The sequence below is a fragment of the Theropithecus gelada genome, chromosome 7a (genome assembly GCF_003255815.1).
Source record: "Theropithecus gelada isolate Dixy chromosome 7a, Tgel_1.0, whole genome shotgun sequence".
In the NCBI taxonomy this organism is placed as follows: Eukaryota; Metazoa; Chordata; class Mammalia; order Primates; family Cercopithecidae; genus Theropithecus; species Theropithecus gelada.
This window is the reverse complement of record NC_037674.1, coordinates 32,482,118-32,494,240: the sequence shown is the minus strand read 5'-3', so window position 1 is coordinate 32,494,240 and position 12,123 is coordinate 32,482,118. Positions and strand designations below refer to the sequence as shown.

The 12,123-nt window shown below is 36.9% G+C and overlaps 1 protein-coding gene across 14 annotated transcripts in view; it reads right to left on the bottom strand.

The window, feature by feature from the left end:
- TCF12 (transcription factor 12) overlaps positions 1-12,123 on the bottom strand; it is a 376,442-nt gene that overhangs the window by 100,673 nt on the left and 263,646 nt on the right. For 13 of the 14 annotated variants that reach the window (XM_025389607.1, XM_025389614.1, XM_025389605.1 and 10 more), the window contains one exon: positions 2,233-2,368. In XM_025389607.1, coding sequence (XP_025245392.1) covers positions 2,233-2,368 — 136 coding nt within the window. The remainder of the gene's footprint in view (positions 1-2,232; positions 2,369-12,123) is intronic. The other variant, XM_025389621.1, reaches the window with a different exon arrangement.

The window sequence follows — 12,123 nt, the reverse complement described above, 5'->3', positions numbered from 1 at the left end:
TAAACTCTGAGATTTTTATCAATAACTGCAATGCTAAGAAAGAGCGGCTAACACTGAGAAATAGCCATAAAGAATGTAATAAGAACACACTAAATGACATTTACACAGGAAATGGGTGGGCCTCTCTGGGCATCAAGAACTACCATATCCCAACTCAGCCTTGGCCAAGTTATTTAGCTTCTCTGGGTCTTGGTTCCTCATTTGTAACATGAAGTTAACATTACAACCTCATAGAGGTTTTGTAAAAATGTAATGTGTACAGCAACACTCCTGGCATGGAGGAGACAATCAATAGTGTCTATCATCATAATCAAAATTAAAATGAAGAAGATACAAGTTTTAATTTATAGAAAACCTGAATTTTAAGTCTGGATTTTTCTGAAATTTACTCCCCTCTTTCCTAGTTATTTCAATAATTAATTTTCCCCCTGAACTTAATAGTGTGTTAGCTTGTATTAAGTGCTTCTTGTCACAGTATATACTCATACAGCATACTAACAAGTTATTTTTCTAGAGTAACACTGACACATCTAGACTCCAATGAATGTTCCTATTCTGAATAACTCATTAGGTAGGAAACAAGATTGGAGATGGAAAAATGCATTTACAATTTATCCTTTCTTTAATAACAAAAAGCGTACTGGTCTAAATTACCTGGGCTGACTTAACAGTACACATACTAAATCATCCATAATACTGAGAAGTGGATACATCTAATCAGAGTTCTCTATGCTGAATATGATGATCTATCATAGTGCCAGTTTATACTCACAAGCAGACCCTAGACCCAGAGACCAGGAATATTTCACCAAAACACAGATTAATAGAAAGTAGATACATAAATATGAAGCAATCAACAAATGCCTGTGCAATAAAAAACTATGACATAATCTTTGGTGGACTATATGTTAGAAGCTGGCCCACTTTTAATTTAAGAATGCTTTGCAGCTTTAATTTTCTTGTTTAAAAGATTTTTGGTAGAAATCACCAAAAATTCTGACATTTAAACACAGTTTGGATAAAGCATCAAGGAACACCTAAGGCTTGCTGTAAGCAGCAACACAAAATAGACTGGCCTGGTTAGGCTACGTATAAGACATAAAAGAAGGAAGCTAATGAAAAAATAATTGGGTTTGAATGCTTCATATGCAGTTTCCTTTTGCAATAACGTTTCAGAACTAGATAGGGGGGATAGCAACACAATGTAGTGAATGTAGTATATGCTACCTAACTGTACAATTTAATATGGTAAATTTTACCTCAATTAAAAAGGAAGTGGAGTGTAGAAGCAAGTAATATGCAAAAGACAATGAACCTGGAGTTAGAAAATCTTAAAATTTTATCCTAAGTACTAATTATATGAATGTGCCTGCCCTCCCTTTTGACCCTCAGTTTTTATGTTAAATCTATTTATAGCAACTGACTAGCAGGATTGGTGAATTGATAAGATGAGAATGTACATAAAACCACCTTGGAAATTTCGTTATATGATTTTTGGTAAAGAATAAGTTATTAACATTAGAACATGAATTTCTAATTACAAGGAGGAAAACTAGTTAAGTCTCATTTTTCACTACTTAGTTGCTCATATGAGGACCAAGCAAGAGCATTAAACTGGCCGTTTGAAACTTGTTAAAATTATGGCTTACAAATGAATAGCCATCCAAAATTATTCATGGTCAAACCTTTCATTAAAAACTTATAATGTATTTGTAAAAGTAAGAATTTTGATAATTTCTTTTATTAAATATCTAATGGATGTATTATTTTTGTGCAATTAAGCCCTGACATCAACATGACACCCAAGAATCCAACTCTCTTCTAATTAAAAGCACAGACAGGGCTGGGCGTGGTGGTTCACACCTGTAATCCCAGCACTACGGGAGGCTGAGGTGGGCAGATCACTTGAGCTCAGGAGTTCGAGAGCAGCCTGGGCAACATGGCAAAACCCTGTCTCTACAAAAAAGAAAAAACTAGCCAAGCAGAGTGGCACGTGCCTATAGTCTCAGCTACTTGGGAGGCTGAGGCGGGAGGATGGCTTGAGCACAGGTGGTTGAGAATGCAGTAAGCCAAGATTGTGCTGTTGCATTCCTGCATGGGTAACAGAGTGGGATGCTGTCCGAAATAAACAAACAGGAGAAAAAAAAAAAAGCACAGCCAGAAGTACACACTATGGGGGGAAAAAACAACAACATTATTTGTGGGATGGGATTTGTTGTGTGATACACTCACCAAGTGCTGCAGAGTCATGGAGTGGTCTCCTCCTGGAACTTGTAGCAGAGAATGAATAGTATGCTGTCCCAGGTTTTCCTGAAGAAGATAGCTGTGCTGGGCTCCCAAGCCCCAGATCTTGTCTCAGGAGACTAGACTATAAAATAAGGCCAAGGAAACAAGTTATTTTCCTGCTGATACCGATCCAAACCTAAAAATTTCATCACTTCTGAATTTAAAGTAACTTCAGCAATGTCTTAACTTAGAACGCACCGAATAAGTACGTTTTGAATTCAATTAGACCACTGCTTTCAGCCCATACCTACTTTCTCTTTTTTTCTCCACCCTCATGTTGTCTGCCTTTTTTCTTTTTTTTTCTGAGATGGAGTCTCACTTATTTGCCCAGGCTGGAGTGCAGCGGTGAGATCTCGGCTCACTGCAACCTCTGCCTCGTGCATTCAAGCGATTCTCATGCCTCAGCCTCCTGAGTAGCTGGGATTACAGGCGCGCACCACCACGCCTGACTAATTTTTGTATGTTTAGTAGAGACGGGGTTTCACCATGTGGGCCAGGCTGGTCTCGAACTCCTGACCTCAGGTGATCCACCCACCTCGACTTCTCAAAGTGCTGGAATTACAGGTGTGAGCCACTGTGCCCAGCCACATTATCTGCTTTTTAATAATTATGTAGATCCATACAATCTAACAGTTAAAAGACACTTTAGTGGCTGTGTAGTATCACATTTTTAATCATCAATACTTTTGAAAAATGGTCACTAATCTTTAATACTTTCATGAGCACATATGGCAGCAGAAATTCTGTTCTTCTTCCTTTCCTTTTTTCTTTTTAGAGATGGATCATGATCTGTCACCCAGGCTGGAATGCAGTGGCACAATCACAGCTTACTATAGTCTGGAACCTGGGCTCAAGTAATCCTCCTGCCTTAGCCTGCTGAAACACCTAGGACTACAGGCATGTGCCACCACACCCAGCTAATTTTTAAAACTTTTGTAGAGACGGGGTCTCCCTATATTGCCCAGGCTGGTCTTGAACTCCTGGGCTCAGGCGATCTTCCCACCTTGGCCTCACAAAGAGCTGGGATTACTGGTGTGAGCCACTGCAGCTGGCCCATTCCTGCTTTCTTTATTTGTGTCTCATGACATGAGTTTGAGAGTCCTCCTCACCATCTCTTTTTAACACTATATTTAAGCAATCTATGTTAGCTCATATTAAGAGGTTAAGAACGATCACATGCTTATGTGGTTCTTCATTTTGTTGCATCTGCTGCTATTAAGTCATGTCCCTCCAATGTTGTACCTCTTTTTGGTCCCAAATATAAGATTTAACATTTATCTCTGACAAAATTCATCTTGTTATACTTGGTCCATCATCATCATCCATTCCTATCTTTTGCAGATTCTTAGTCTGTCAACCAATGTATTTGCTAGCCTTTTTAATGTCTTAGGCATCGAAAATGTGATTAAGAGAAAACCCATCAGGATGACAAGGGTGAGGAGAGAGCCCTGAGGTATGCTACAGTGACATTATGAGACTTTGTCAAGTGCTTCATTTATAATTCAGAGATTCAGCAGCCCTAACCTACTAACACAGTAACCCTATCACAAAACAAATGAGGTTAGTTTGGCAGAATTTTACTCCAAGATTTCTGGTAGCTGGAATGAAATAGGATCACAAAGATTTGAAAGATAGGAGAGGGAAAGAAGACCTCAAAAGGAAAGGGGGTTGAAATACACTTGAGAAGATGCTCTCAAGGGAAAAGAACTGTGATTCTTCTGGTACATTTACGAATCCCCCATCATATATTTAATACCCCTTACTGCCATCACCACACCCTTAAAAATAGTTGTTTCAGCCACCGAGTATCACAAAGGAACTGAGAAATAAACCTCAGTTCTGGTCAAAAAGCGGCAGCAGAACTTTGGAACAGTAGCCCTAATAGCCCAATCTCTGCCTCCAGTCTAACAGTAAAGAAAAACTCTCATTTAAATGACTTTTCTTTGGTGTTTAAGCTTTTTAAAAAGTTGAGGTGGAATTTACATAACATAAAGTTAAACACTGAATGTTTTCTATCAGTGGCATTTAGTACATTCATAATGTTGTTCAATCGTCACCTCTCTATGTTCCAGAACAGTCTCATCACCCCAAAAGGAAACTCCATATCCATTAAGCACTTACTCTCCATTCCAGCCTCCCCCAGCCCATGGCAACCACTAATCTATTTCTGTCTCTATGGATTTGCCTATTCAGGATATTTCACACAATTGGACTCATACAATATGTGGCCTTTTGTGTCTGACTTCTCATATTTAGAATGTTTTTGAAGTTCATCTATATTATAGCATGTATCAAAGTACTTCATTCCTTTTTAGGATAATATTCCATTGAATATGGCTATACCACAAATTGTTTATCCATTCATCCACTGATGGACATTTTAGTTGTTTCCAGCTTTTAACTACTGTGAATAGTACTGCTATGTATATTCATGTACAAGTATTTGAGTACTTGTTTTCAATTCTTTTGGGTATATAACTAGCAGTGGAATTGCTGGGTCGTATGTGTAATTCTATGTTTAACTTTTTGAGGAACTGCCAAACTGTTTTCCACAGTGGCTGCACTATTTTACATTCCTACTAGCAATGTACAAGGGTTCCAATTTCTCCATATCCTCGCCTAGTTTCTGTTTGCTTTTTAAATTACAGCTATCCTTGAGCGACAAAGTGGTATCTCATTTGCAGTGGTTTTGATTTGCATAACCGTAATGACTAATGATATTGGACATGTCTTCATGGGCTTGAGGTACATCAGAATATCTCCTTTGGAAAAATGTCTAGTCAAGTCCTTTGCCCATTTTCCAACTGGGTTATCTTTTTGTTGTTGAATTGTAAGAGTTCTTTATAAACTCTGGATACTAGGCTTATCAGATATATGAATTGCAAAATTTTCTCTCATTCTGTAGACTGCCTTTTCACTGTCGTGATAATGTCCTTTGATGTACAGAAGTTTCCAATTTTAATGAAGTTTTTTTTTTATATTGTTGCTGATTCTTTTGATGTCATATCTAAGAATCTACTGCCAAATTGAAGGTCATGAAGATATACTCCTAGACTTTCTCCTAAGAATTTTACAGTTTTTTGCTCTTATATTCAGGTCCTTGATCCATTTTGAGTTCATTACTGTGGGCTAGGCGTGGTAGCTCATGCCTGTGATTCTACCATTTTGGGAGCCTGGGCCACACAGGGAGGTCCCATCTCTACAAGAAATTAAAAGAATTAGCCAGGTGTGATGGCGTGCACCTGTAGTCCCAGCTACTCAGGAGGCTTGAGGTGGGAAGATCACTGGCGCCTGGCAGGTTAAGGCTGCTTGAGCTTTGATAGCGCCACTGCATTCTAGCCTAGGTGACAGAGTGAGATCCTGTCTCAAAATAATGATAATTATTATAATTTCTGTATATGTTGTGATGAAGAAGTACTACTTCATTCTTTTGCATGTGGATATCCAGTTATCCCAGAACCATATATTGAAGATAATACTATTTCCCTATTCAGTAGTTTTGGTATCTTGTTGAAAATCAATTGGCCATAGATGTTTAGGTTTACTTCTGGACTCTCAATTCTATCCCATTGGTCTATGTTTTAATAACTGTAGCTTTGTAGTAAGTTTTGAAATTGGAAAGGGTAAGTACTCCAACACTGTTCTTTTTCAATATTGTTGTGGCTACTTGGGATCTTGAAATTCCATATAAATTTAAGGATCAACTTTTTCATTTCTGCAAAAAAAGGCCATTGGAAGTTTGATGGGAATTGCATTGAATCCACAGATTGCTTTGGGGAATACTGACATCTTAATATTAAGTGTCCCAATGGACTGAATACCAAATGTGTTTACATTTATTTAAGTCTTGTTTAATTTTTTCTGGCAGTGTTTTGTAGTTTCCAGGGTACAAGATTTATATTTCATGTTTAAATTAAATCTTAGTGACTTTCAAGGGAAATGAAAAAAAATTAAAGAAATTAATTCTTATGTATTTGATTCCTTTAAATACTATTGTAAATTGAGTTGTTTAATTTTTCGTTTATTACTAAATAAACTATATATCCTGCAACTTTACTAAATATATTTATTAGCTCTAATAGTTTTACTGTGAATTCCTTAAAATTTTGTATATATAAGATCACATCATCTGCAAATAAGGATAGTTTTACTTCTTTTACAGTTTGGATACCTTTTATTTCTTTTTCTTGGTTAACTAATCTGCTTATTTTTTTGAGATGGAGTCTCATTCTATCGTCCAGGCTCCCAGGCTAGAGTGCAATGGCACGATCTTGGCTCACTGCAACCTCCACCTCGCAGGTTCAAGCGATTCTCCCACCTCAGCCTCCTGAGTACCTAAGATTATAGGTGTGCACCACATCTGGCTAATTTTTGTATTTTTCATAGAGACCGGGTTTCACCATGTTGACCAAGGTGGTCTTGAACTCCTGACCTCGTGATCTGCCCACCTCAGCCTCCCAAAGTGCTAGGATTACAGGCGTGAGCCCCCGTGCCCAGCCTCTAATCTGTTTAGAACAAGCTTGTCCAACCCACAGCCTGTGGGTTACACGGTCCAGGATGGCTTTGAATGTGGCTCAACACAAATTCGTAAACTTTCTTAAAACATTAAGAGATTTTTTTTGCAATTATTATTATTCTTTTTTGCTCATCAGCTATCATAGTGTTAGTGTATTTGATGTGCGGTCCAAGACAATAATTCTTCTAATGTGGCTCAGGGAAGCCAAAAGAATGGATACCCCTGGTTTAGAATTTCCAGTACAGTGATGAATGTAAGCAGTAAAAGCAGAAAATACTGTTTTGTTCCCAATCTTAGGGAGATGGTTTTCACACTGTTACCATCAAGTATATTAGCGCTGGGTTTTTTGTAAATGACCTTTACCAAATGGAGTAAGCTCCCTCCCTCCTATTTCCAGCTTGTTAAATGTTATCATGAAAGAGTGTTGGATTTTGTCAGATTCTTTTATTTTTTTGAGACAGAGTCTTACTGTCACTCAGGCTGGAGTGCAGTGGTATGATCTCAGGTCACTGCACCTCCACCTCCAGGTTCAAGCAATTCTTGTGCCTTGGCCTCCTAAGGAGTGGGATTACAGATGTGTGCCACCATGCCTGGCTAATTTTTGTATTTTTAGTACAGACAGAGTTTCGCCATCTTGGCCATGCTGGTCTTGAATTCCTGGCCTCAAGTGATCTGCCCGCCTTGGTCTCCCAAAGTGTTGGAGTTACTGGTGTGAGCCACCATGTCCAGCCGAGATTCCTTTTTGGCATCAATTGAGACAATCACATGGGGTTTTTTCCCTTCTTTCTATTAGTGTGGTGAATTACACAGATTAATTTTCATAGGCTGAACTATCCTTGCATTCCTGGAATAAAACTCCCTTAGTTGTGATGTATAATCTTTTCGGTATGTTGCTGGAGTCACTCTGCTAGTAATTTTGTAGAGGATTTTTACATCTATATTCAAAAAGGATATTGAGCTCTAATTTCCTTTGTCTTGTAATATTTCTGTCTTACTTTGATATCAGAATTATGCTGGCTTTACAGAATTAGGCAGTGTTTGAGAAGAACTGGCATTATTTCTTCTTTAAATGACTGGTAGAATTCACTAGTGAAGCCGTTTGGTCCTGGACTTTTCTTTTTTTCTTTGAGATGGTCTCGCTCTGTTGCCCAGGCTGAAGTGCCGTGGCTCAATCATGGCTCACTGTAGCCTTGATCTCCTGGGCTCACGTGATCCTCTCATCTCAGTCTCCTGAGTAGCTAGGACTACAAGTGGATGCCATCACACTCAGTTAATTTTAAAATGTTTTGTAGAGATCAGATCTCACCATGTTGCCCAGGGTGGTCTTGAACTCCAGGGCTCAAGTGATCCTCTGATCTCAGCCTGCCAAAGTGCTAGGATTACAGGCATGAGCCACTGGGTCCTGCCTTGGACTTTTCTTTAATGGGAGGAGTCTTATTACTAATTCTATCTCTTTACTGGTTTTAGCTCTCTTCAGATTTTCTATTTCTTCGTAAGACAGTTTTGGTAGTGTGTTTGCATCTAGGAATTTGTTTATTTCATCCAGATTATTTAATTTTTTTTAGCACACTATTATTCATAGTAATCTCTTACAATCCTTTTTATTTCTGTAAAGTCAGTAGTAATGTCCTCTATTTCCATTAGTGATTTTAGTAATTTGACACTGCTCTTTTGTTTCTTAGTCAATCTAGCTAAACGTTTGCCAATTTTGTTGGTCTTTTTACTTACTTTTATTTTTGTTTAATTTTTGAGACAGGAGTTTGCTCTGTTGCTCAGGCTGGAGTGCAGTGACACAAACGTGGCTCATGGGAGCCTCAACCTTTCAGGCTCAAGTGATCTTCCTACCTCAGTCTCCTGAGTAGCTGGGACTAGATGTGCACCACCACACCTGGCTAATTTTTAAATTGTTTTGTAGACATGGGGTCTCACTGTGTTGCTCTGGTTGGTCTTGAACTGGCCTCAAGCGATCCTCCTGCCTTGGTCTCTCAAAGTGCTGGAATTACAGGTGTGAGTCACAATGTTGATATTTTTAAAGAACCAATTTTGATTTTGTTGATTCTATTGTCTTTCTTGTCTCTATTTTGTTTATTTCTGTTCTAATCTTTTGTTATTTCCTTTCTTCTGCTGGTTTTCAATTTAGTTTGTTCTTCTTTTACTTGTTTCTTAAGGTATGAAGTTAGGTTATTGATTTGGGTGTTTGCTTCTTCTTAAATGTAAGTATTTACAATAATAAATTTCCCTCTGACTATGGCTTCTGTTGCATCTCCTAAGTTCTGCTATGGTGTCTTTTCATTTCCATTTAATGCTTCAGTTTCTTTAAAGCTTATTCTACAATGTTGGAGCATGAAGCAAACAATGTACTAAACCAGCCAAAGGTCATTCATCACATCTTTCAGAAATACTCATAATTAAGAATGTAATTTTGCAGACTCCTCAAAATGTACAATTTTCTTTAGATAAAGCTGATACATTCCCGTATTAGAGGAAAGTAGAGAGAAGACAATTTCAATTACCAGGCAATATAATGTGTATATGAAGACTACATAATAATAATTATTTAGCATTAATTGTACAAATTCCAATAGATACAACATTTGATACACTGGGAGAGAAAGATGTGATTATCAGACCTAAAGGAGACATAGTCTCCATTAAAATAATAACCTCCAGAAGAATTGATCAAAAGAAGAAAATTATCAATATAAATATAAACAATAGGCATATATGTATTCTATTTATATGATGGACCATCAGCTATGAATTTTCTGATGGTGTTATCTGCCTGAGAGTAGTATGACCTAGAAATCATTAAATCTCCCATAGATACTATACTGAAATTTCCATTGTCACGTCTGTTTTGAATTTCTTCCTTTCATTTTGCCCAGGCAGGGCACATTCAACGCTGCTTCAATGGCAAGATCAGAATACGGCTCGTAGTACACTAGATGGAACATTATTATTACCACATGCTTAAGGGCAAGGTCAAGTACCTTGAAGTTTTCCTTTAAAAATCATTGGTATTTCAACAGGATTTTTCCTGCTCAGTGCCAAACTGACTTCCACTGATATGTTTTGAGGTACCTGCTGCATTTATTACTTTATTTGCATTTTCTCACGTGAAAGACACATATGAAGCTGGTCATAACATACACATAAATATATCGGAAGGAGGGACATGTGTATATCTCTCAACAGTGTCTCCTACACTAACATTCCCTGGCATACAAATTCTTATGGGAATATATGATAATGATTTATATCAGGGGTAAAAAAAAAAAAAACAGAGCTTAGAGGAGAAAGTGGGTCTGTTTTTGAAAATACTTTTCTTGAAATATAGTCTCAAATGAAACACAATTCATTTATGTATTGGCTATGGCTGTTTTCATGCAATGGTGTAAGAGTTCAGTGTTGCAACAGAAAAAGTATGGTCTGTTAAAACCTAAAATATTTGTTATCTGGTCCTTTTTGGAACTTTTTTTTTGGCTGCTAATCTAATACGTCGGAGGAGGGACAAAGGACTAAGTCTGCAGGGTGGTGAAGATAAGTCTGTTTGCTTAATAAGGTAAAGACAAACTTTCAGATGAGTAAAAGTTAGCCAGTGAGCTATTTCTTCAAAGAAATCAAACAGTAGTCACAATAAGGGCTAAGAGAGGAACAAAATAATCTAAATGATGAAAAGGAAGTGTATTTCCTGTATTTCTAAAAGTAGACTGCAAGTCTACACAAATACTGATGTTCTGGAAACAGCACTGGTTTTGGAGTTAGGTATCCTGAGTCCAAATCCTGACTGGTAATCTTGGGCAAATTATCTAACATTAATGAGTCTATTTCCCTCTTCTACAAATAGCTCACGAGGTTGTTGGGGGAAGTAAACAAGGCCTAAAAGTAAAAGTATACAGCACACTTATTGGCCCTGGTTAATACAAAAAACTCAGTTTCATTTTTTTCTTTCCCCATTAACTCACTACATTCTAAATACTACAAAAGAAATAAGATGAATATTTTTATTCTGTTTCCTGGGCATAAACATTTTGTCTTAAGTAAGAGATCTGAGATTTCAGGAGATCTTGTCTGCCCTGAATCCAAGCTGACTGGGTTACAACTCCCAATGGCTATGGTAAGAAAGGATGTTGGAAACAGGCAAGAGAATAGGGGCAGAAATGACAGATCCCTAGAGAGGATTGACAGATGCTAAATCCAAAGAGGATGTGACAGATTCAAGCAATATCAATTAAGATCAAGAATAAATAGGAAAATATCAACTCATTCTCAAATGATTTAGCAGAAGTGTATTTGTGTATATAAAATCACATGCAGCACACAAACATATATTCATACACGCAGAGTGAGTAGAAAGAAAAGGAGTGTGTATACACAAATGTGGTGAAATGTTAACTGATGTCTCTTGATGAAGAGCACATGGATGTTCACTGTATTATTCTTCAACCTTTTCTGTGGGTTGGTAACTTTTCAAAATAAAAAGTTGGACTAAAGAAGAAAGTACACTTTCAAATGTACCATCTCATTTAGGATTTACAGCAATCTTAAGCATTATATAGATTTCATATATCACAGTGATAACAAGTAGTGAAACCCTAATTTGAATCTAGGTCTGCTCAGAAAGTCCTTTCCTCAGTATAACAAGACTTCTACAGTAACTCGGGAACATGTATCATTTTTAAGATTGTTAACTTGAAAACAAGTAAGTGATTTATAAATGAACTTGTGGATTAAAATCCTAAGGCTGAGATACCTACAGAACACATATTGGCAGATTTTTTATCTATGCAATAGTAAAGAAAGAAAAAAACGAGAACAAATATTTTTTAAGGAAAAAACAAGCTTACTTGCTACCAGTTCTAGTGTTTATAAACCTTCTTCCTCACTATAGATAAATCTGGATATGTGGTTAGGAAATGCCCTGTCTTCTTGTTCCATAGTGAATACTAATGCCAAAAAAGATGCAAAGGTTACACTTCACTCAGCTGTCCTAATCAACAGAAATAACCATTTTCTTCTGTTTAATCTGTATCGTGATCCATATGATTAGGCAAAATAAATATAGAAAAAATTGTTTCTTTTTAAGAATAAAAAACCATATTTTATCTTGTTAATTAAAATGAATTGTTCAGTACTCTAAGAAATACAAAAAGTTTAAGAAAAAAATTTCTCCACAAGGACTTGACAATCTACAAAATAATATTTAACAAACCAAGGAAAAAATACAATTAAAAAATCAAGTGCTAAACTATAAAAGCCTAAGATTTTGATATTCTAACACTAAGAAAATAATATATTTTTCTTTATTTGATTCTTCAAAC